The 27268-nt window shown below is 36.6% G+C and overlaps 2 protein-coding genes across 2 annotated transcripts; both read left to right on the forward strand.

The window, feature by feature from the left end:
* Positions 1 to 9128: 9128 nt before the first annotated feature.
* Positions 9129 to 12647, forward strand: LOC147298079 (ABC transporter G family member 9-like). The gene is made up of 4 exons (XM_086243889.1): positions 9129 to 9221; positions 9415 to 10222; positions 11180 to 11502; positions 11858 to 12647. Exons 1-4 carry the CDS (start codon positions 9129 to 9131, stop codon positions 12551 to 12553), a joined length of 1920 nt encoding a protein of 639 aa, XP_086100015.1. The 3' UTR covers positions 12554 to 12647.
* Positions 12648 to 17945: 5298 nt separating this feature from the next.
* LOC147298080 (NAC domain-containing protein 72-like) lies at positions 17946 to 19756 on the forward strand. The gene is made up of 3 exons (XM_086233898.1): positions 17946 to 18250; positions 18356 to 18624; positions 18755 to 19756. The coding sequence occupies exons 1-3, from the start codon at positions 18016 to 18018 to the stop codon at positions 19349 to 19351; spliced, it is 1101 nt and encodes a 366-aa protein (XP_086090024.1). The 5' UTR covers positions 17946 to 18015; the 3' UTR covers positions 19352 to 19756.
* The last annotated feature ends 7512 nt before the right edge of the window (positions 19757 to 27268 follow it).

Raw genomic sequence — 27268 nt, forward strand, 5'->3', positions numbered from 1 at the left:
ATAGTTTAGTGGTGGGGTCATTTGCCAAATAATTTGGAGGTTTGCATCTGAGCTGGGGGATTCCATTTCTTTATTATGCTAACCTCGAAATATGAAATGAAAATTCATGTTTTGTAAAAAAAAAAAATGAAATGAAAATGATGTTGTAATTTTTAGCTTAATATAAATTTGGCCACTCCTGACATAAGTTTTTAGGGCACACTAATTTATCCACGAATTAACCTTTTTGAGGTAAAGTAGTTGTTTAACAATAGTTTATGAGGACATGGTAGATTGGATGTGTAACGGGCCCATAGGGCCCATAGAAATAAAAGAAATTTTGTATGTCCCATTATATATAATTTTAGAAAATTAAGATTAAATATTAAATATTATTAGTTTTTAAGTAAAAAAAATTATGATTAAATACCAAATATCAATAGTTTTTCAGTAAAACAGTAAGACACTAATTTTTTTTAGTTTAGGTACTAACCTAGAGCAAGATATTTTAGATCAGGTCACAAATCAGTTTGTTATATAGTTGTGACTGTCGAACAGTCACAGTTGTAATTGTCGAACAGTTACAGTTGTGACCGTTTCAAATTTATAAAAATTTAAAATTTTTAAGGGTTTAATACTTTTGATTTAGGTTTGGGGATGAAATCCTATAACCCAAAGACTAAACATTAAAGTTTAAGTCTTACAAATATTGAAAAAACAACAAATCAATAAAAAAGTTATAACTGTTAGACAGTCACAGCTCGATATAATTATATTTTTTAAATTTGGTATCTAAACTGAAATTTAGTACCTAAAATAAAATGACATAAATATTTTGGTAGTTAAAATGAAAAAAATATTACAATTTGGTACCTAAAGTCAATGGACCTTTAAGTAAATTACTTTAAAATTCATTTTACAGTCTTTAATGATAAACTAATATATCTAAAAATTTGGAATGATGAATATATCTACTTTGTATAAATAAAGCTTAGCAGAAAGTCAGCATTTTAGGATTCTACAAATAAAATTATTTGTAGAATATCTCATGGGCCGACTCCTATATATATAAGATGAAAGAAATTATGAATAATTTAAGAAGAAGAAGAAAAATAGGAAGAAAAGGTGCCTGATAAGATGAAGTGCTTGCTCCAAAGAAGAACCCATCTGAGAACTGAGACCTCTGGATTTCTTCATCATCTTGTTTGAAAATTTGAGCTAAAAAAGCAGTGGAAAGGAAGATAACAGAGCAGGACAAGAAACAGAGTTGGTCTCCCCTAAATAATTTCATTATGCTGGTTTCAAATTTTGTGATATTTGATATGATAGAATTATGGGTATAGCTCAATATTCCAATGACTTGTGCATGTATTTAACATATAAGTCCAAGAGGTCACTGTAAATAGACTCATTTTCTGAATCAATTGTCCCCATTTATTATTGGTGGGGTCAATGTCATTTGCTCAATTCATTTTGGAGATTTGCATATATATGAAGGAGACAAGCTGATAGCTTCCTTGCTTATGCTCTCCCGAGTCTCAACCTCTGAAAAGGAGAAATTAAAATCACGTTGTAATTTGTAGGTTGGATCATGGATGTGTTAATTAGGGGTTTACTTGTTCTTATCCACATATTAAATTTATTTTGTTTGACAAACATAAGAACTTGTCAACATATGTAAATAACTTTTCACTCACAGACTTAACAATTGCACCTACATGAAGAGAAATGTTATATATAATAGACACATACAATAAGATTTTAAAGAAAATAGTGTCATTGCCGTCATGAAAATACTCCTCAACCCACTTGTTTTTACTTTTTAGTACAGAAGAGTTGAGAGAGACCCAAGCAATATCATTGATCAGGACGCATTGAATGCATAGGGGTGAACTATCCCAAATTGATTTGATTTAGGTGGCTAAATTGATTTGAACTCATCCACGGTCCACCAAATTGGGTGGTGCATGTGGATTCAAAAGTTTGTTGTGAAACTCATCCACGAACTTTTGCACAACAAGCATGGGCGGAACTACATACAAGGCTACCATGGGCTGTAGCCCAGGTAACTTTTGTGTATAAATACCAATATTATGTTTGTTTTAGACTAAAAGTCTATATAGCCCACCCAATTCAGAGCCTAATTTTTTAGTCCTTTAACTCAAAAGTTTGCCCAAAAATCTATATATAACTCACCCAAATTTTTGTTTGCTGTGTTATTGTATGTTTTTTTATTAATAAATATTTATTTATGTTAAGTTTTGTTAAAATTTTTGTTTGATTATAAAATTTTTTTTAAATCTTATTTTTAGGAAGATTATAGTATAATTGTACCCATAAAGAAAAAAAAAGTCATTAAACCTAAGGTAATATTATAGCTAGCCCTCCTCTCTAAAATTTCTGGTTCCTCCATTGACAACAAGTGATTATAATGGATTCCAAATTTAGATTTCAAATGATGTGTTATTACACATGTTAGTGTAATAGTGTTTTAGTTGTTGTAAAATAAATAATCCTTAAGGCGAACTATATATGGTAGATCGATTCAGGTTTGGTCAGACAGGTGGCTTACTACTTCCTCTGATGGATTACTGAAGCCAACTGATACTAGAAACCGTTTCACTCCCATGGAGGTTTGTAGGATCATCGATCAAGATACCATACAATGGGATTTATCCTCTATTCTCCCTTTTATTTCTCCCCAAGATGTTAAGGTTATCCTTGCTACCCCCATTAGAGACCATTCTAGGGATGACCAAATGATTTGGCCAGCGACCAAAACGGGGAAGTATAGTGTCAAATATGGTTACCATTGGCTTAATTCTTCTCACAATGCTCCCTCCCACAACAGACCTAGTAGTTCTCACTCTCTAAACTTGAGAATTTGGAAGCTGCTATGGGGTACAAATGCTCCCCCCAAAATTCTTCATTTCTTGTGGAAAGTTTTTACTAATGTTGTGCCTTGTATGCAGAACCTTTGCAAACACAAGATCACAAATTCCCCAATCTGTAAGTTCTGTAATGATGCTGAGGAAACGGTGGAACACCTTTTGATCTTATGTCCATGGACTACGCCAGTTTGGCACTGTGGCCAACTGGGGTATAGCCCCAATTATGCTCAGATCTCCACTTTTGATCAATGGTTTCTTGGTATTTCCTCTCTCATGAATATGAATAATAACCTTCTCACTCTGGTTAGTTTTACTTGTTGGGAATTATGGAAGGAAAGGTGTTTTGCTCTCTACTGTGGCTCTCTTCCTTCTCCTCACAAAGTCATTTTCAATATCAAGAGGGTTGTTGCTGAATTCTTGAATGCTAGAGCCTTTTTATCTCCAATCTTGCAGCAAGTTCCTACACCAGCCCCCCCACATAGTGGATATTGGTCCCCGCCCATCTCCCCCTTTATCAAGCTAAATGTTGATGGAGCCTAGGACAAATCTCTTTCCATTGCCAGGTGTGGAGCTATTTTGCGCGACCATACAGGTTCCTTTTTGGCTGGCCTTGCTAAGCATCGCTGCCTCCTTTCAGCTATTGAGGCTGAGGCTTATGTAGTGGTAGAAGGCCTTTTGCTGGCAAAATCTAAAGGCTTTTGTTATATCACATTGGAGAGTGATTCTTTTAATCTGATTCAGAATATTAAGGGAGGTCTCCACAACTGTGAATGAAAAATTTACCCTTTTCTCACAGAGATTTACAAGCTTAGATACTCTTTCACTGAGATTCACTGGTGTTGGATCCCCTGAATTGCTAACAGTGTGGTTGACTGCTCTGCTAGGTATGGTTTGAGGAGTATGTGCATGGAGTCATGGTCTCACCATCCCCCATCCTCCCTTGTGTCGGTTCTTCGCAACGATGGACTTGATCCATTGCCACCCCCCCCCCCCACTAATTATTTTGGCTGGGCAGCCACTTCTGATGGGCATTCATCCACTTGCTGAGGTCCTGTCTTCCATCAGTTCGGTTTAATTCCAAGAAACAGTGGCATGCCGCAGCAGTTTACTTGTAGCTACAGTTTTATCTATCTTCCATTGCTTTCTTTTTTATGTTCTTAGTTACCTTGTCTCTTTGTTTTGTGCTGTATTGCTTTACATTTCCTTGGGTTTTAAGAGCCTGGGTTCCATTCCTTCTTACTACCTCTCTTCCTCTGTATTGTTTGTTTGTTGCCGTTTTGTCTATGAATATCAATATTTGACCAAAAAAAAAAGGTGAACTATATATGAATCAATGAAATATAGTAACATATCATTTGGAAATTAGGATACAAATTTGGAATCCCTAACACTCTTCAAAACTGAATATAGCATGCACCGAGTAGTCAACATTGTAATTTTTTTTTTTCTATTCTTATTGCTTGGCACCTGATTGGTCAATTTGATGATAAATTTTAGCTCTGGAACTTTGAGCTCAAAATTAATTCTAAGGTTATTAAGATCAATTTTGCACAAGTACGTGATTCTACACCATATAGGGTCAAATTCATAAAAAAAAAACTGAGTGAAAAACGATGAAGAAATTAAGAAGCGTCGATCACTACTTGTAGTGATCGGCAGCCTTCCCGAACGCTCCGCGTATAGAAATTAGCGCCAACAAAAAGTGCGATTAACTGGACCTAAGAACTACTTCATATGTATATACACGTGCAGAATTTTTTTCAACTGAAGAAGTAGAACGCTTGGATCATCGGGTTGCTTGCATGTTAAACACAACACATCAATGTGATAATTTATGTATTTGCAAATTAAAGCGCAGTGGATTACAGTGTTGCTAGCTACTCATCAAACCTGCACTGATTTAACTCCAAGAACTGGATATTCAAATGAGCATCTATTTATGCAAACCTAGCACAACCATATGGAAAGCAGAAACAATATGATAGCTTGTTAATTTATTATTGTTTGCTAAAAGTTTTAGAGTTTGATGGGTTGACTGACAGTACTCCCCGACTTCAAGAGGTTTAGATGGAGATAGATCTTGGTTTCTTTGATTTTGAGCTAGCTTTGATCTCTTTGCTCTTAATTTTTTTTTTCTTTGCTCTAAATTTGATATATATTTTCGTTGATTTTTTTTTTTTTTTGGTACAATGGCGCCGAGGCCACCTAAATATTTTCGTTGATTTTGATGTTTTCCTTTGTTCTGGTTCATATATGGTTCAACATCAATACTAGTAGGTTTTGTACGTGGTTGTAATCTTTCTTATGGTCTTTCAAAGTACTTTGTTAGGTAGATTTCAACCCAAGGTGTACACTTAGGCTACGGTCCTTGTCCTTACTGTATGCATTTGTCGTTGTAAACTTTCATATGGTCTATCAATCAAAGGAATATTTTATTCCAAAAAAAAAAGAAATTAATATTGTTGAGCCAACGCCAAATGCTCAAATTAAATTGACCATATTGCATATGAGTACATATGTTTTTTATTTTTCATGCATATATATGATTTTTTTATTTATTTGGAGGAGCATATTACATATATATGAATTTAATTGTGAATCAAAGTTGAATTGACTTCTTTTGAATTAACTTGCAAATTTGCAATGATATTTTTCATATTCGATCCAAAATTGTAGTAATTTCTGTTTATGGACTTTTGGTTTTTGTATTGATGGGCTGCGTGCATGAGTTGGACGTGCCATTTGGGCCTATATACGCGTGAAGACGAACCCGTTAATTTTGGGTTGGGATGCCAATCATGCGATGCCACTTAATAATTGTTTAATACAATAACAACTTCATTTTCACAATAGGCACATATCCTGTGTTTGGTTTACAGCACAGTCCAGCTACGAGTTGTGTTCTATTAGGACACAACCTTCTTTTATCTGGAATAAATAATTTGCTACTGGGACTCTTTGGGGTCACATTACGGAGAAATTATTATGTGTATCCGATATATCGTCATGTGGTGTAACTAATCCAACGTACGTGTCATAATATGAGTGGATGTTATTAATACTATACCCTACTAATATAAATATACTGTCTAATAATACCCTTATATGTTGAATTTGTTACACTATGTTGGGGTGTCTCAGATACACCCAATAATTTTTCCACATGACGTGATCTAGGGCCTTTGTGTTGAGATCTCTTCACAAATTGTCAATTGATTTTGAGTTAAATCTTTTAATTTCCTTTATAGTATTAGAGCAAACTATAAACATGTCAAGCCAAAATGACTACATGTGTTCCCACGTCATTCAACATAATTTATTCACATATTTAGCTTGAGTGATGTCATACGTGAGCTGGTCTATTGAAAGTATCCTATATTGGGTATGTAAAGTCTTGCATAATGTGGTTTATAAGGTTTTCACCTTTGTCAATAAACTTTGAGTTGTATGTTCTAATTTCCTTCATTCTATGACATGCTGATGTAAAAAAAAAAATTTAAATCACATCAAAACTAATAAATTTTTTAAATGATGTATTAGGCAGTCAATTTCTATTTTATGACTTCAAAATTGCACGGATTAATCCTATGATATTGCACTTGTAATTGTTAAGGATATTTTTGTACAAACATATATTGAAAAGATTTATAGCAACTAACACTATAAAGCTTGCTATAAATCTTTTCATTATATGTTTGTACAAAATATCCTTAACAATTACAAGTGCAATATCATAGCAACTAACACATGCATAAAGCTTTTACCACTATACTTTTTACCCTATTCGTCACCCCCAAACACTATATTCTCTCTCCTTATTCCTATCTCTCTGAGCCAAGTATTTTCAGGGGTGGGGGTGGTGGCTCCTGTGTTCTTCACAGGCCCACCGCTCATACCCCCGCCTCTTCCTTGTCATTTTCTTCTTCGCTTATGGGATACTCTCATCTCTCTTTGAGAGAGTTTTTTCATCTCTCCATGTGAGAGTTTTTTCATCTCAAGAAGGTAGAGCTTTTCCGATCGCTCTAGTTTAGTCTGTCTGTGGCGTTGTGCGCTATTTGCGCGTCGCGCAACGTCAGATCCTGCTTTAGTGACGCTTAGTTGCTTTCTGGAGCTTTTTCTTTCAGTTTGGCTCTGGTTCTCGTCACACGGTGTAAGGAGGTCACTATGCTCGCCGGTACCAGTCCTGTCGGTTACTATTGCCCGATCCGCCACCTTGGGCTACTGTCAGACTCGATTTAGAGATGTTGATTGGATTGTGGACCCAAACGCGACTAATTCACTAATTTCTACGAAGCTTCACTGGCTCCGTTTGGCGGCTGTAGTGTCTGCTTGATGCCGATGTTACAAGATTAGGCTCTTATTCCATTGTAAACGTTTAGCTTTTTGGCCTTGCTTCTTGCCATAATCTTGTATTCTCTATGCCTTTTTGACTGTTTTAATACAATGTTATTATTTTCTTTAAAAAAAAAACACATGCATAAAGCTAGTACAGGAGCAGATAAAGGAATTGGGCTCCGAGGACTTGGGGTAGGCCAGTTGGCCAAGCAGTTGTGCTGCCCCCACCTCACCGGCTTTCGATCCCCCCCTCCCCCCTCTAGGCCTCTTTCCTTGGCCTCCTCCCTTTGTAACCAAAAAAAAAAGGAATTGGGCTCCTGAAACTGCAATTTGGATATATATTCTGGGTCGTGCATATATACAATTGGTTAAAATTGGGAAACAAAGAAAAAATAGTCGATGAGCAATTTGAGGAAGAGAATAGAATAGAGGCGGTTCAGAAAATGAAGATAAGGTTCCTTCCACCAACAGAACCTGCATTCGGATCGATCATTGCTTATCTTCCTATCTTATCATACCATACCATGCTTGTTGCTTCAAAGATAATGTACGTTTAAATATAAACATGTTTAACATCTAGAAAAACAACTTTTTTCCGAACTTTTCCCAAATACTGAATTTAATTTCTTAATCCAAATACACTGAATTCACTTGTGTTCAACTGTTCATCTCTATTTTTTCTTTTTCTTTTCTTTATAAACAAATTTTCCTTGTAAATCTACACGTATCAAATTTCTTCTCACCAAACTGCCACGCATATATGCAATATAGGAAGCAAATTAATATCCTTGCCCCAAAAGACCATTGACATCCATTTATGAAGGGTTTCATTAATTAAAGTGATTAATAACATATATATCAGCTTTCATATGATCAATGCATTCTATATAATCACCTCCCAAATTGAAAACACTATTTGTTTTTTGTTAAATTCATACTAAAGTCTCTAACTATTGTACCTTTAACTATCTTTTTGGCCGGGAAAGCTAGAAGGTGATTCATCTGAGTAGAAAGTTAGAAAAAAAAATTGGGATCATAATTGGTAGTGGAACTCTTTATGATCAAATTAATTTGAGTGGGGACTTTAATCGGTTACATACTCACTGGAGAAGTAAGCTGAGTAAAAATGGCGATGATCCACTCCTTGAGGTAATCAAGCAAATCCAGCAAATTTCTACATATATTGACCTGCCATGGCCGCCAGAATCAACCAAATTAAAGTTGTGGTTAAAAGTTACATACAAAGACATGAACTTTGATTAGATTCTAGCCAGCTAGCTAGCCAAAGTAGTCACATGAGGCACACAAATATATACACCATTCTTTTTCTTCTCTTTTTGGCCCAATACTGTCCCTAATCTTTGTACTTAATTATAACCCGCTTACCATGGAGAAATTTTAGTGACAAGAAAAGGGTTCTTTGTTAAATTTGGCATTAATGTTGTAGATGTTGGACATTTGTTTTATAGTAATTAAACTTTCGATTATATGACATATTTTGAAGAAATAAAAAAAATGATAAATAGAAGCTTTAAAATCAAATTAAGGCATGAAGTTGAATTGTAGTGGGACTCTTCATTCACTTAGATATGTGTGGGTGTGTGGGTGTGTAACAGAATATATAAGAGAGTAGCTATGAACACGGAAGCCAAAACCTGAATTGGAAGCCAAACCCATCAAAAGGGGCCGCGTCTGCCTCAGCTGTTATCTTTCATCTCTCTCGCATGACCTCACCCTCTCCATCCCCCAATATCTGTACACTCCATTGCTTATATAATTGAACACACGTACATATATAGTTCAGAGAGAGAGAGATCAGCTACTTGATCTTCTCTTTCATTTCTGAGTTCATTTCTGATCTAACTCAGAAATTAAAGACAGTGGTTTTGTCATCAGGGTTTCAGAGAGTGAGAGAAATTAAGCATGGAGCAACAAATGGTGGATTTAGAGACTCAGACTCATACTAATGAAGCCCCTGCCATCTTCAAGAAAGCAATTCGACCTGTCACCTTGAAGGTAATTAATTATTGATGTGGTTTCTTTCTTTTTTGTTTGGGTACAAATGAATGGGTTTTCTTTCAAGATCCTCATGCATTGTTTTCTTGAATAACCCTGATCACATTTCACTTAATTAAGCGAATGGGGTATTGTCGAGGCCAAAAAAAAAAAAACAAGCTCATGGGTGTTGTCGTTTTGACCCAAAACGCAGTTTGAGGACGTGGTGTACAAGATCAAACCCAAAAAGGAAGGAATATCAAAATGTCTTCTGATGAACAAGAAGTCCTCCAAGTCCGAAGAGAAAGCGATCCTGAAGGGCGTGACGGGCGTGGTCCGGCCCGGCGAGATCCTAGCCATGCTGGGCCCGTCCGGTAGCGGCAAAACGACTCTCCTAACCGCCCTCGGCGGTCGTTTAGGTGGACAGCTCGGCGGCTCCATAACCTACAACAACAAGCCCTTCTCCAACCCCATGAAGCGCAACACCGGCTTCGTCACCCAAGACGACTACCTCTACCCCCACCTCACTGTCACCGAAACCCTCGTCTTCACCGCCCATCTCCGCCTCCCCAACACGTTGAGCAAGGCGGACAAGGCCATGCAGGCCGAGGCCGTCATCAACCAGCTCGAGCTGACCAAATGCAAGAACAGCGTGGTAGGGGGTCCGCTTTTGAGGGGTGTTTCGGGCGGTGAGAGGAGGAGGGTTAGTATAGGTCAGGAGTTGCTAGTGAACCCTAGCTTGCTGTTTTTGGACGAGCCCACCTCGGGGCTCGACTCAACCACAGCGCAGAAGATCGTGTCTGCGCTGTGGGAGTTGGCGAATGGAGAGAGGACGATTGTGATGACCATACATCAGCCGTCAAGCCGGCTGTTTTACATGTTTCATAAGGTGCTGTTGTTGTCGGAAGGGAACCCTTTGTATTTTGGGAGGGTTTCAGAGGTCATGGACTATTTTTCCGGCATTGGATATGTCCCCATGGTGGCCATGAATCCTGCTGATTTTCTTCTGGACCTTGCTAATGGTATGTTAATTAACTTAAGTAGCTAATAGACTGCGTTAATTATAGGTTTGCGTAATAATCTTAACCATCATCAAATGGCATTTTACTGACTTTACATCACGATACACAAATTTAGTGAGTATGACGTTGTACTCTACTTTGACTGCATGGTTTTTTGGTATTATTGGTTGACTAGTGATATTTAATGCTGTGTTTATTCGTATAAGGGTTCAGCAATTACAGGTAATTTAATGCATGTTTGAATTGTCCAGCTTTTTATAACTCTAATTACAGCCATATTTCCAATAAGATTGATCAGAAGTCTCTAAATAGATTTTTTCCAATTCCAACATTTTTGTCTACTACAAGTTTATGATCATGTGGCTACCATGTTTCTACTTTCCGTTTCCTTTTCGAAACTTTGGCAATATTCTTCTTGCGGGGTAGAATTTACAGAGGGACTGAATTTTACTATATCTTATCTTGACACCTTGTAGACTAGTACTCAATAGAGACGATACAAGTAACATTACTCCAAGATATATCGATATTTCTCCTCATAATTCTTGATTGCATGAATATTCGAATTAGTCTTTCTTCTATAACCTTTTTCGTAAATGATAAATGCCCAGTATTATAGGGTGAGTGTTATAAATACAAGCACCTAATTCCTAAGACAGAAGCCAAAAGGTAGCAGTACGTCATCTAGATGCCTACAAGTGTCATGCAAGTGTATTAGATACCTGTCACTGATGCCATTGTAAAAGTGATATATATATATATATATTACATACTATATGTGTAGGTATTTAGCACCTCATGAATCACATGAAATTAAGACCATATGGTTAATTAATAAGCAGAGTATTATGGTTTTGGCATAAAGCAAGTGTGTCTACAAGTGTATATTAGAATATGCCTGTATCATATACGCAAGTGTGTAACTGATCATTATACATGTTATATTTATATGTGTAGGTCTGACACCTGATGAATCACATGAAAACAAGTCCAAGGTCAAGCAGAGTATTGCTTTGGCCTACAAGCGAAACCTTGCAGATAAATTGAAGGCTGAACTTCAACAAAACAACCACAACCAATTCCAAGAGGGATCAGAAGACAAGAACTTTGGGAAATGGCCAACAAGCTGGTGGCAGCAATTCTCTGTGTTGCTTAGGAGAGGATTGAGGGAGAGGAGGCACCAAGCCTTCTCTGGTCTAAAAATTGGTCAGGTCATGGCGGTGTCTCTTCTTTGTGGGCTACTATGGTGGCAGTCTGATAGTTCCCACTTGCAGGATCAAGTAAGTAACACTTCCATATATGTATCCTCTCCCATTTCTAGGATTTGCAATTACAATTAATATCCAGTTTCCTCGGAGATATTTCAGTCTAATTTCTAATAGTGTAATACTCATAGTGCTAATATCATTTAGAGGCATTTTGGTTTCAACTCATATATATATATATATATATATATATGCCAGAAAACCCATTCAAAAATAGTACAAGATCTCTACTTGTAAGTTCAAATTATAGGCATGCCAATAAAGTTGAAAATTGGGTTTATGCATAGCATGAGATAATTTATATATTACTAATTAGCCCCCATTTTTAACAACTTGATCAGACTAATCTTTTGGCTATATATGTTTGCAGATTGGGCTTCTCTTCTTCATGTCTGGATTCTGGGGCTTCTTCCCTCTCTTCCAAGCAATCTTCACCTTTCCCCCAGAGCGCAAGATGCTCGAAAAGGAACGATCTTCAGGCACATACAGGCTCTCATCTTACTTCATGTCAAGGGTCGTTGGTGACCTCCCCATGGAGCTTGTCCTCCCCACCCTCTTTGTCACCATAACCTATTGGATGGCAGGCCTAAAACCCACACCCCAAAACTTCTTCCACACCCTCTCGGTTCTTCTCCTCGCTGTCTTAGTCGCTCAAGGCCTGGGACTGGCTCTTGGTGCTATGGTCATGGACCAAAAATCTGCCACAGTGCTTGGGTCAGTGCTCATGTTGTCATCTCTTCTAGCTGGTGGGTACTATGTGCAACATGTGCCTGCTTTCATAGGATGGGTCAGATACGTTTCAATTAGTCACTACTCATACAGGCTCTTGCTGGGGTCTCAATACGAGCACAATGACACATACCCATGTGATCAACATGGTGGTAGTAGTACCACTAATGGGTCTGCAGCGTTGTGTTTGGTTGGGGAGTTTCCCTCTATTAAACACACAGGGCTTAATGGACAAGTGGAGTGTGCTGTTGCTTTGGGCTTGATGCTTTTGGGTTACAGGGTGATTGCTTATATAGCCCTCATGAGGATTGGGGTGACAAAAAAGAAGTATGTGTAGCTAGGTTCTTAGGAAACAATCAGAACTTATGATGCTCAGTTATATGTAGATCAGCTTCGTGCTCTGTTTAGATATTTGGTTCCCACGTTAATTTCCAGTTTGGCTAGTATCCTAAATAGAGACATTAGGCATTAAAGTTTGTAAGACTTTTTGGTGATTATAGTCATGTGATGTGCTTGTATTCCATCTGAAAAAGGTCAGAACTCCTTTTTGTCTACAACTTCAGGGAGAGAAGTTTTTATGGAAATTAAAGTAGTTCCAATTGTTATTAGCCAGTCATATTATGTGACAGTTAATGTGTCAATTAGTAGTTGATCGTATTAATAATGTAACAAGTATACAGTCATCGTGCGAGTAGCTAATACAATTCAATACTCGAGTAATATTTTCTTATTCTAAATAAAATCTTTTTTATTTTGCGTCTTTTTGAATGGGTTTATTTGGGACTTCTAAATACACCCAAGTAGTTTATAAGTGGGCTTCAGCACTCAAAAGAAATGAGGCAGAGAGGCCCATAGCCCAAAGTTGAAGTTAAGCCTTATGCTGCCCCATGGACTTGAACCAATTTTACAGGCCTACTTAGCATAATGAAAAAGATTAAACTTTAATTACAAGTGGAGATTATCAGATAGCTAGCATGCTCTGTTTAGCATGAGGAACATGAACTTCTGCAAAATGAATGGTTAAAAGTAAAGGTTCCTTAATATTTTATTAACCTTCTGCTATTTTTTTGGACATGTGAAGAATACAAAAAGTAGATATGGTCGACATTAAATTTTATATTATCAAATAAAAACACACATGCACACATAGTGGCGGTGCTATCAAAATGTCAAATGGGAAGTTGGTTGCTCTTTTCTAGTCTTTGATATTTATGTTATTTGACTCCTGCAACCTTATTAACGGCAAATTGGTCATGAAGTGGAGCAGATCGAGCTAGCTAGCTAGCATTCACATTAATTTCGCACATGTATATATAATTGTCAAGTTGAAAATTTTCATGCACAGTACATATGAGTTAAGCAGTGACGTAATATCGTCCCCCCAATTCCTCAAGTTGACAGTTGAAAATTATATATATATATATAAGGATTATTATTACAGAGTTAAATAATGTTATTATTCGAATGCGAATATGTCTGTGTAAAAGGAGGCAGGTACAAAACTGCTTAGAGTGATTGGTTAAAAAAGTCCAAAATGCGCGCATACTGGCAATTACTGACCATGTTCGCCGCAGTGTGGTCTGGGTCTGGGGTTTGAACTTTGAATGTCAATGAATTCCGAAACTAATCTGAAACTCTGTGTCTACTATATATGATAGTGCATACACCATTGCACCAGCTCCAGGCTGTCATATATGCAACGCCAAGTTATTTGATGTGGTTTTTTCTGATCTCTTTTTTGGTTAATATTCTTTAAATATCTTATTATAATCAACCCTACGGTCCCTACTCCAAAGTGAAAATTAATAAAAGAAATAAAATCACTATTACTGGAAAACTAAGCTGAGAGACCTTAATCTCTTTAATTGACCACTTGGTGATATGTGAGGTTTATCATTTATGTGCACGTTATGTGATATGTGAGGTTTATTTGCAACATTCACTATGTTATATATATATATATATATATATATATAATATGCTCAGCTACGGTCAGATTTAACAAGGGACAAATGAGGTCAATTGACTTTATGAATTCAGATTTTTCCCTGATTTTTGATGTGTAAAGTTGAAAGAGCAATGTGTTTGTGAAGATGTTTTAAACTGACAATTAATTTTCTAAAGAGGAACATTAACTAGTCTAATTATTATTTATTTTTTTACTACCTACCAAAATAAGGTTCTTTTGGTAAGGGAAAATTTTAGCAAAATGACTCCAACTATACCCCTATTTTCAGTTGAGGATCATGTTTTCACTTTACTTCAATTAAGGACTATTATTTTTCAAGTATTTCAATCAAAGATTTTCGTTAATTTTGTTACAATTTTCATAAAAAATTGGTCATGTGCAAAGCATCTGACCAATTTTTAGGGCTAAAAAGCCTAAAATCATCATTTCAACTAAAAATTAATTACAACAAATAAAACTAAAATATTTATAAAAAACAAAACTAAAATAATGATAAAAAATAAAACTAAAATAATTATAATAAATAAATAATAATAAAAAAAAAGATATGAGTTGAAACCCAGCCACCACCAACCCTCACCCCCTAGCCACCGCCGACGACTCCCCACTCCACCGGAGACTCCCCCATCCGTCGACATTACCCATTTATCTCTCTCTCTCTCTCTCTCTCTCTCTCTCTATACCCAAAAATCATCAATCCTTAAAATTTCTAATTGGAATAAAAAAATTGGACGTTTTTAGGGTGGAAATTATCCAAAAATCATCCAAGAACACTTCTCATAGCTACCATTCAAAGGGAACCCGAAATGGGTTCCAACCCTCCCAAATTTCAATTTCTCAAATGGAAAATGCTTAGGTATTCAGAAATGAACACCAAATTTGTCCTTAAAACCAATCACATGAGTCTATGATGAGACCCACCACCTTTTCTCTTATGGTGGACTCTATTATGAGCTCATGTGATTGATTGTGAAGACAAGCTTGTACTCATTTCTTAGTACCCAAACATTGCCCTTTTCAAATACTCAAAATTAAACTAGAATTTCATAAGGGGAATTAAACCCCAATATAAGTGGAGAAAAACCCACCAAAATTTGGGTCGATCGGAGGCCGGAGGTGGTTGAAATCGGCGAAAGAAGCAGCAATAGGGCTGGGCTGTCCAGCGGGTTTTCGTGGCCATGGGCGACTAGGTTGCATGGAGGTGGATAGAGGTGGTCGATCGGCTTGAGAGGAGCACACCAGTGGCCATTGGGTCACTGGACAACTGCCCGGAGGGCTGGGCCGGTGGTGAGGGGGTCGGCAAGGGTGTTTGCGGGAGAGAAGAGACAGAGTACATGAGAGAGAAGTGAGAAATAGAAGAAAAAGATAGAGTCATAAATGCCCCTACCTTTTTTTAATTGTTTAATTATTTTTAGTTTTATAATTATTTTTTAAATGCACAAAAAAGACATAAATGCCCCTATAAACTGGTCACGTGATCAATTTTTAACATAAAATTTGACGAAGTTAATAAAATATCTTTGATTGAAACACTTGAAAAATAATAGTCTATAATTGAAGTAAAGTGAAAACGGGATTTTCAACTGAAAATAGAAATATAGTTAGAATCATTTTGTTAAAATTTTCTCTTTTGGCAATGCCTCTTAAACCCAAGAAAAAAAAAAACCACATTAAAACATGAAGATACACTAGCTCACTCGGACGCATCCAGTTGCTTGGCCCTAATCCATTTTGTATCCTCTCCAACTTATCCCCTTCACTTCTTCAACTGTACTCCAGCCATGTAGTCCCGTCAGCTTCTTTCTTTTGAGAATAAATATATAAAAATTTTATGTCACTCTATAAGGCAAAAATATCCTTGAATCCACCACCATCGTCAGCTATTTTATATATAACCTTGTCATCATACTTTGCAAGTTTGCATTGGTTGTGACAAGGATTTATTTTTCATGAGAAAAGAAATTAGTGCATCTGCTTCGTTATTGACTTATTGTCACATCTTACCATCCCTGTAGTATTTTTCTTCCACAAAATCTGGCCACTCAACGTATAGTTATGCATTGGTTTGGAATTTGGACAATGCCTAATAAGGTTTTATATAGCGCAAGGGTTGACATTATTAGATTGTAAGTTGTAACTTGGACATAAACCCAAAAGAAATTGTCAATACATAAACCACAATATTGGAACAAACAATTGTTTATATATATCTTGTGATTTCTGATCATTCAAAGTTCAAAGTTCAAGTCTTGCAGCAAAAATAAAAAGTAGGTGCCGAATCTTTGTTTCTCATGACAACTTTATGCTTTAATTTTTAGCCTTTTTTTATTTTTCAAAGCCAAAGCCGTCCGAATGCCACTCACTTGCTGCCACCTTGCACTCCACATTCTGCACGTGGCATAAAACAAATCTCAAATCTTCAACACCCAATTAATTGACCCACATTTCTATTACATTTCTCATTTGTCGACGCAACATTTTCAGATTCCCACCTGACTCTGGTGGTCGGACACTGATCTCTTTGGGGTTGTTATATTTATATTTATAAGTTCTAACTTTATCACTTTAAGTTTTTATATAATTATATTTCTAAATACTTTACTCATAAACCCAAAGTGATTTGTAGAAACAAACTTTTAAGCCTACCAATTGATTCTGGTCGAGCCTTGATCTCTTCATTGTTGATCATATACTACTTAAAATTACATATTTCTAAATACTTATAAATGTAAACTCAAAATAATTATCTTTCATCAATTAACTATTAGTTTAATGATAGTTTTTAAAAATATTGAAGAGATTCTAAATTTAAATCATCATGCATCTTTTTCAAATAAAAAAAATAACATTAATTTTCAAGTATTAAAATCAAGTCGTTCTAAATATAAATACAAGATCGCATCAGCCGATATTCTCCATTCCTACCAGTATTTCTACTTGTCAAAATGTAATCCTCACAAAACCACATGTCATATTATAATCTCAAAATCCCTCTACGTGCCCATTTGACCCATCAAAAACGTTCTCGTTTGGCCACGATTGCAAAACACCAGAAAAACCAAAATCAATCGATGAAGAACAATCCAGTCACTTTCCACCTCATCCCAAACCTTGACCAACCCACATCACCAATTTTAACAAATACCCAAAATAAATCGAAACCCATATAATTAATAAAAACCATAAAATCAATCATGCAATTGTAAGCTACCCATAGTGCTTGATGAGTGAAAGAAACCCAAATCCCTCACCTACACACAGATGCACTTCCAAAAAACGACACCAATAAAAAATTCAGAAAACGACAGGAACAATCTCCAGTCCCATGCCAGCGTGCCACCGTCGCATCACTTTTTTCCCTTCTTTGGACAAAATTCCAGCCTAACTCCGGTCCGGCAGTCCACGTGTCGGCACGTGTCTCGCCGACGTGGTTTAATCCGTGCGTGGAAAAAGCCTCTGAAGCTCCGCAAAAACCTTCTGGAAGATCTTGTTTCTGGGTTCGGGGACACGCGTCCGTCTCTCCAGGTGGTGAGTCACCACTTCAACTTTGGTGACGGTTCATGCACCGAAGCCTAGCGACCGTACTCTCGTAATCGGATAAGGTCGGCCGCACGATAATATCGAACTAATAGAACGGGCGCGTGGCGCGCTCTTAGCGGTGTGAAACTAAAGTGGGTCCCGCTCTACCCACAGCAAAGACAAAAACGACCGTACTTATCCCTCTATAAATATAACCGCCATATCTCGGAAACTGAAAAAAAAGAAATAATATTCAGAAATTTCAAATCCCCTGTTTCATTCACCCCCTCTCTCTCTCTTTCTCTCTGTTTATGAAACTTTCTCAATTCAATTGTTCGAGCTCTGAAATTTGTGACCAGAACAAAATGGGTGTGCCAGAGACCGACCCACTTTCTCAGCTGAGCTTGCCACCTGGGTTTCGCTTCTATCCCACTGACGAAGAACTTCTGGTTCAGTACCTGTGCCGCAAGGTTGCTGGGTACCAATTCAATATGCAAATCATTGCTGAAATCGATCTGTACAAGTTCGATCCATGGGTTTTACCAAGTAAGAGCTCAGACCCAATTCAGATTTCAGCCTTTCTATTCTTGAATACGACTCAATTGGTACTAAAACTAACAATACGAATTTGGGTTTGATTTATTTTTGCAGGCAAAGCGATATTTGGGGAAAAAGAATGGTACTTCTTCAGTCCAAGGGACCGAAAGTACCCGAACGGGTCACGACCCAATCGGGTGGCCGGGTCGGGATACTGGAAGGCCACTGGCACTGATAAGGTAATCACCACCGAAGGTCGCAAAGTTGGGATCAAGAAAGCTCTTGTGTTCTATGTGGGCAAAGCCCCCAAAGGGACCAAAACCAATTGGATCATGCATGAGTACCGCCTCATAGAACCCTCACGCAAAAATGGTAGCTCCAAGGTACAAATTAAAGTATTTAATTACAATTTTGTTATATGGGGAATCGAAACACCAAAATTTCCCAAGAGGTCACCTATCGAATACTACTGCAATTGATTACTAAATGTAAACGGTTTGCGTTTTGTTGCAGTTGGATGAATGGGTTTTGTGTCGTATTTACAAGAAGAGCACGAGCTCGTCAGCACAGAAGTCAATGACGAGCGTTTCGAGCAAAGAGCACAGCAACGGCTCGTCGTCTTCCTGCTCTTCTCAGCTCGACGACGTTCTCGAGTGGCTGCCGGAGATCAACGACCACTTCTTCTCTCTGCCGCGGATTAGCTCGCTCAAAACGCTACAGCAGCAGGACGATCTGAAGCTGAATTTTCAGAACACGGGTTCTGGGAATTTCGACTGGGCGACTCTCGCTGGGCTCAACTCGGTGCCGGAACTCGTTCCCAATACCCAAGCTCAAGGACATGCCCATGTGAATTACATGAGCAATGACATATATGTCCCTTCGATCCCACCTCTCTGCCACGTGGACTCGCCGCCTGAGCGGTTTGGAAGGCAGGCGGTGGATGAGGAGGTTCAGAGCGGACTCAGAACTCAGCGGGTCGATAACTCGGGGTTCTATCAGCAGCAGCAGCAGCAGAACTCGAGCGGGTTGACTCAAAACTTGTGTAACCCGATGGACCCACTACGGGTCGGGTACCCGATTCAGCAGGGCGGGTTCGGGCTTCGGCAGTGAAAAGTTGAAAAGTGTGGAAGGAGTGCATTTCGGTAGAGAAATCCATTAGGAGTGCATTTTTGTAAATAGTTGGGATTGTTTGGGCTAATTAACCATTTTGGGTTTATATTACAAAAGAGGACATCAGTTTGGCAAACTTTGGGAGGAATGGATGCATAAAAGTATAAGAATCCAAGTGGGTGAATGGAAATTTGCCCCTTCTTTTTTGATGGTTTAGGCCACACAGATTCAATGAACTCAAGAAGGAATCTTTCTACAGTTTCAATGCAGTTAATTAGAATGTATTTTCCAGCAAAATCATATAAGCTGCTTAGTTCTTAATTATTTGGCCATTGGATACATTATGTGATGGCCGGCTTTTTCTTCTCTATAAAATATCAAATAATGCAATGCTATTTTTCACCATTGATCTGTTATTTTAAATCAAAATAAATGAAATACTGTCAAACAAAAATTTGTTTGTTGACTAAATTTGGTGATTCTTGATTAAGATTTAGATACTTTACTAAATATGGAGTAAGACAATTAATATGGATTGGGCCTTAAAAGTCATTAAGACTAAAAGGTTCTCATGAACATCTTGGTAAAATGTGGATTCCCAGACACCTACATTAAAATCTTTGATCTTGAGAAGGGGGCTATATATGCATAAATAAGCTGCTTTCCATTAATAATTAAATGTATTAGATATTTGTGTATTACCTCCAAGTCAAAAATGGTCTCTTGGAAGAAAACGGTCTTTAGAAATCCCTTACATACGAAGTACTTTCTTGCCGTAAAATGGTGCATTATGGATAAGATTCGTGATTTTTTATCGACTTTTTAGTCCATTATTTTTTAATACAACTCTCGACCTTGTAATCAAGTAGCACACTTTCTTAGCTTTCATTTTTCACGTTAATAAGCCTGTGCGTTATTATTCACATGGTTTTTTTTTCTTTTTCTGAACAATTATTGTTCATGAGATTTGAACTCAATTTTTTTTTACAAAGAAGAGATTGGGTGATAATAGACCAAATGGCTATCGACGGACACGTGCCATCTAATAATATCATCTCTCATCTTATAAAAACAAATATGTCATAATTTGGGAGTTAAGCCATCTAATTTAAACATGAGCATCAAACCAGACAGTTGTGGACTAATTTTTGTGCAGTACTCTCAGTGTGACACATAGAATAGATATAAAAGATGCCATCCCAATTAGATGATCCTGACGACCCAAGAATGTATGTGCCACATACCTTAAGAAACGCCAGCTGGTTAGTTTTTAGTTGAATACCTGGCCTATGGGCCATGTTAACACTAAAATTAAGACATAATATGTGGTGGTTTTTTACGCCGACATAGTGGTACTGTCATTGAAAGTTTAGTCATGTACTCGAAGTCTTGTTCGCTCCCAATCTCTCCAAAACAAGTTTCATATATTACAATGTATATCTGGAGGATAGATAACCTTGTAATTATGATGAGCTGGGAGTGTCAAAATCAGCCCCAAAGTTAAAGCCTTTGGCGGGTCTTCTCAACTCCAGTGGAGTTAATGAATAATGATCAAATATAGTATGAAAGCGATGATCATCAATCAAAAAGGAAAGATACTTTAATTCGGTTCAAACTTTTTTTTTCTTCTCAAGAGTTGTCTTTTTCTACACTTATCTCCATTATTTCGATGCTCACTTTTTTATTATGAAAACACAGTTGAATTTTCTGTGTTTATTGGATATTTGAGGTGTTGACAGATCTGTCCATTAGGCAGAGAGATGAGAACCATTAACTTCATTAAATTTCTAAATAAATACTATCTAATTATGCTCTTTAATTTTTATTTTTGGTCAGACTATCTAATCTATTCTCAAGAAAGAAAACTATCTAATGTATGATTTATTGATAAACTACTATTAAGTTCAAATGAGATTTTTTTTTTTCTTTTTAATTTGCAGAAAAATGTGAATGATGGCAGATTTGGAAGTTAGTAAAATAAAAAAATAATGAAAAACTACAAAGTGTGAATATCCCTTCCTTTTCTTTTGACATTTGACTAATCTTGCTCTACATGATATATATAGAAATGGGATTATTCTTTTTTCCTTTTAATATTTGTATTTGAAGACCATTATTCTTTGGTTGAAAAATGAATGCCTTAAGTAAAAGGGTATCAATTATAAATGAGAAAATTATTAAATGTGATTGTACATAATATTATGTGAGATGATATATGGTATTATTAATTTATTAAAATTATAACACATATACAATTTTATTATATAACGTACTATTACGTACGATTATACGCAATAATTTTTCGTAGGCCTACAAACATGCAAGAGATAAGTATTAGTGCTCACTTTTACATTGAATTATGAAGAAGAGATTTGGACATTTTCAAGAGCAGCTGTACTTACTTTGGGATCATTCCCATCCGATGCCAATCAGATGCCAACTATCCACTCTTTAGTCTTCTCAAAAAAAAAAGTTGTCCACTCTTTCAGATATGTATTGACCTTTTGACCGTTGATTCTTTGATCGTTTGCTTGCACGTGTGGCCAACGTGGCACCCTGACTTTGTCATCTCTCTCTTTATTTTCTTGTTTCTTTAATACTTTATTTGATTCAAAGCTATAAAAACAATTTCAATCGTGCAAGTTTATATAATAGGGACCTGCATGGCGTGTTTGTTGCATGCAAAAGCGACTTCGATTTTGTACGTTGCTAAGGAAAAATAAAAATTTAAGAATACATACAAATGTTGCCTAATGTATTTAGAATGACACCCGGAAATCTCGTATAAGAAAGTATGCTGATTCAACTATAAAATTTAATTAAATTCATTTGATGTCGATAAGTTTTATAAGTTAATTGGTATTAATATTGTAAATTTAGTCTCACTCATATGTGACTTTACATCCATTCAAAAAAAATAGCATGAATCTTTAATAATGTGCTGGCAAACATTTCTCAAAATATCTTTTGGATCCGTTTAATCCAAGAAGACTTCAATGAAGAAAAATCAACGTATGTGCCATCCAAATCAAGATTGAAGGCCTATAAGTTAATAACGAAACTCAAATTAATCAAGATTGGGCCCACTTTTGAGTAAAAACCCACTCTTTTAAAGCCATATTTTTAAGTGGCAGGACCTGGTGATGATGGAGAGTTTGATGGTTTGATGGCACTTTGTTTGGAGTTTGTGATAAAATCTTTGCTTTAGTAAAAGTAGTGAAGATAGATGAATTTTATGTGGCAACTAGATATTGGTTCAGGGGTACTTCCAAATGCATTTATATGGCACTTGGATTTTAAATTAATTTTTGTTATTAAAAAGAAAGTGCTTTCATAAAAATACGCTGCCAAACAGGTTTTCTTGAGGACAGCGACTGTATTACTGTATTAGTATATTAAGTTTAGAAAATAGGGCTTCAAGTATGGACGTGATCTTAATGGCTCGATAAGTATTGGGCAGGTTTGGCAATGGCAAATAGGGCCTCTCATGTGGGCCAAGCCTTGATGCCCAGACCTCAATGCCATTTTGGGCTCAAGTGTGAACTATTATTGATCAGCTTATTTATATCTCAATGTCACGAGCTCAGCAAAGAGTTAGAAAAGGGGAAAGAGCAGTCAAACTCAGCTTGAGTTTGGGGCTTTTACTTTGGAAAGCCTGCTGGGCCCAAAGGGAGAAAGCCCAAAGCACATGCATAATTCTGAAATGGGCCGGAATGCATATGTGAGACTTTCAGCATAATTTGATAGAGACCTATAAGTGAAAATATTCTTGGGAGAGAGAATAGTTTCTTAAGATTGGAGGTGTGTTAAAGGCAATAAGAGAGTGTGCCATCAAAATATTAGGACCAAAGAGAATGTATGTGCTCAAGAGGATTAACACCAAGAGAATCGTTATGCGGCTAAAGAGGACCAGCGGTACAAAAAGATGAAAGGTACTTAATTAAAGAGAGATCAAATAAAGTGTGAGAAACGTACTTTAAAACACAAGGATGCTTTAGGCCTTTGGATGTGATTGAGGTATTGAGTTGCTAGAATCTTGTAATTGCACTACAACATTATCTAGCAAAGCTCATCAATTTTTTTTTTGTAGGAATAGATGCAACTGCCACTATTGTTAGTTTGTATTGCCCATTGCCACCTTGTAGTCACCAAAGAGAATGTTGGAGGTTGGTGTTGGGGTGGCAAGGGAGCTAAGGCCACCCAAATGTAAGAATGGTGGAAGTTTCTGCCAAAACCTGCCATGACAGTCTGACAAGTCAGTTGCTTACTAATGCTGCAGTTAGTTGGTTTTTTCCCTTCACCATTAGATGTAAGGTTGCTGTATTGGTGTTAAAACATAAGCAATAAACAATGTCTCCATGAATTTTGGTGACTAACTAATTAGAATTCAAAATTTATTTTGCTACCAAACATATCCTGCAGTGGGATTGAATCTTACATTAAAACTCATTCCATGCAGCAAAAGCTGGAAGAGGGCTAGCTATTGTGCTAGGGATAGACTTTCTTTAAATCACAAAGAAGAAGAGTAAAAACGTATTCAGAAGTTGGAACCAATTTTCTTCAATATTCATTAATTCTAACAAATACAACCAAACATCTTTTTACAGGAAGAATATAAGACAACAATTCAAATAAACAAAACAATACTAAACATGTGGGGTTTGTGGGATAAAGAACAAAAAAGAAAGAAGAGGATAGGATTGTTGATTAAAAAAGTGAAGGATGGAAATGAAGATAAAAGAAAAGTGCAAATGAAGATGAAGGTTTCACACTTTCAAGCTACTAGAGGTCCGGTCCTCAATCTTCCTCTCAGCTATTAGAGGTCCGGTCCTCAATCTTCTTCTCAGCTTCTGGAGGTCCGTTCCTCTCCCATGAGGTTCGGTCCTCAAGTCTTCTTTTTGGTCTTATTGTCTTACATCACAACCAAGCAAAACCACAAAGTATATACTCACAAGGGAAATGAACATAAGTTAAAAAGGAATTTTGTTTGGTCAAAGTTGAACATAAGCAAAACCATATTTTGGAGTTATAAACATGCCATATTCGAAGTTATAATTAATGTATAGAGGTGAAAACATACATTTTGATCATTATCATAAATCTGCAACAATAAAGGAGAAAATGAAAAATATGAAAGAAGCTCTAGATATCACCAAAAAACCAAGTAGCATATCATAACGTTCAACTTGTGGTATAGACTCAAACAACAAGATAATATTTAACACTAAATAAAATCTGAAGTTGGATATATTAGTGGTACCAAAGGAATACAACTAACAAGATAATATTTAACACTAACAATATAATAATAAATAAGGTGAACAATCAGAATACAAAGAACTTGAAAAATAAATGAAATTGATACCAAAGGAATGACCAAAAGTGGCTGTAGATACTCTAGGGTTTGATTTGGGGGTTTTTGATTCATCCACAATCAGAGTCATACGTGTACACCAATGGAAAGGGCCATGATGAGAGAAGGAAGTCTAGCAACGACTGATAAACTCAAGAAAAATGATGGAAGTACACCAGCAAATAAAGAACAATACAGAAGAATGGTGGGAAGCCTACTCTATTTGACAGCTACAAGACCAGACATCATGTTTGCTGCAAGTCTCTTAGCTCGATTCATGCACTGTCCCTCAATGAAGCACATTGGTACTGCTAAGAGGGTGCTGAGATACATACAGGGAACTTTGGATTTTGGCATCCAATACAAGAAAGACACTGCTGCAATCCTAATAGGGTATTGTGACAGTGATTGGGGAGGAGATGAGGATGACATGAAGTCTACCTCAGGATATGCATTTTCATTTGGAAGTGGAGCTTTCTCTTGGGCATCTGTGAAGCAACATAGTGTTGCACTATCAACAACAGAGGCTGAGTATGTCAGTGCTGCAGAAGCAACAACACAAGCTATGTGGTTGAGATTTGTGTTACATGATTTTGGTGAAAAACAAATGGAAGCAACTCCACTTATGTGTGATAATACATCTGCTATAGCTATGACTAAGAATCCTATTTTTCATCAGAGGTCCAAACACATTAAGAGGAAGTATCATTTCATTAGAGATGCCATTAATGAAGGAGAGATTGAGCTACTGTATTGCAAGAGTGAGAAACAATTGGCTGACATTTTTACCAAGGCTCTTGCCAGAGAAAGATTTTGTGAGCTGAGGAATCATCTTGGAGTGTTATCAGTCAAATCCTTAGAAGGGAGTATTGGAGTTAAATAAGTCATTTGCCTGATGAATTTATTTCTGTTTTAGTTTGTTAATTAAAGTGTTGTTGCATTGGTGGCATTGCCTCATAGGGTGGTGCTTGAGTGGTTGTAAGAGCTCATAGGCTCGTGAGTGGCAACGGCTATATTGGTTGTTACGTTGTCGTTTTGTGTAACAGAAATTGAAATGGAATATAGCTTGCTGGTGTGTGTGCATCTTGCACATGAGGCATTTCGTGCATCATCTTCTTCCTTTCTTATTCCTCTGAAATTCTCTTTGTAACCTCTGTACACTTTTGCATAAATTCCTGGTCATATTCCAAGTACAATAACCAGCAAATTCAACACTAACACCATCTCGATTGGCTTTGTTAAGCTATATTATTTGTAGTGCAATTTAATTCACTTTAATCCTAGCTTGATTGATTTGTACATTATTACAGTTTATGCATTTGAATTGAACCCCGTTTAATTTTTATGTCAAATCAATCAAATTAGTGTCGACCACTGGACCACCTAGGTAGACAATGAATGAATTTGTTCCCACCCAAAACATAACATGTCGCAAGTGCAGTAGCAACAGGATCGATCACAAGTTGGGAGGATATATATTATATTAATGCCCACCATTTGTTAGTTTCTTTTATACTCTTAGAGCTTGAAGAGATTAGAGCGTTGTCACTCTTTTCAGGTTAATTATTTCTCTTCAATATACCAGCCTCTCAAGTGTAATGTTGTAGCTCATGAATTTGCTCACTATGCTCTAGGGATTTGATCAGATGAGCCTTTTTGGCTCGATCTCTGGCCTTCTGCTAGCTTGCTGATATCCATGTACCTTCTAATGGGTTGAATACATAACCTTTGGCTTTGGGCCATTTTCATTGAAAAAAAAAAAAGTAAATGGTGGCCAGGTGATTTCTAATCCATGCCATTTGACTTAAGGCATACTAAATCGAATGCAGGGTCGATATAGCTACAATGTGTGAACATGTGTATAAACTAATGGATCAAATTGGAACATCAAGGAACAAAATAAAATCTCATTCAAACAATATGAGGTAGAGTGCAAGTGACCAATACATACATAACAATGATGCTAGAGATTTCAAATGTGAGTTTTATAATGATGTGTTATGGTTTTACTAGCTTGTTGTAAATAAATGAGCTCTGAAATAGACATAGATGTGAATCTATAAAATCTACATGTCATTTGAAATATAAATTTAAATTCTCTAACACTATTTTATATATATATATAAGTGCACATGTATATATGTTTTGTTTGTGTATGATAGCATTATACATCAGCATACATATAAATACATGGAAATATGGACTCATAGCTGTCATGACGTACAATGGGCCTTCGATCGAGCAGTCTGTCGAAGTACTGAAATCCAAATATATCTAGATTGTGTGTGGAAACAGACCCAGCTGTCACTAAAACAGGCTGTGATTTCTTATAATTACGGGATATATATGTCATGCTAGGAGAGTGTGAGTTCCATCGGAAAATGACACAATGCGGACAGGTATTCAAGATTTTATGGAAGCCAAAAGCCAAAAAAAAAAAAAAAAAAACTAGTTCAGAATAATATATAGTATATAAGATTGAAATTTTCTTTCTATCTATGGGCTTATAGTTTTGGTGGTTAAAAATAATTATCTCTACATTTAAGGTTGCCAATTCAACTATA

This window comes from Dryas octopetala, chromosome 1, assembly GCF_963921425.1.
Source record: "Dryas octopetala chromosome 1, drDryOcto1.1, whole genome shotgun sequence".
In the NCBI taxonomy this organism is placed as follows: Eukaryota; Viridiplantae; Streptophyta; class Magnoliopsida; order Rosales; family Rosaceae; genus Dryas; species Dryas octopetala.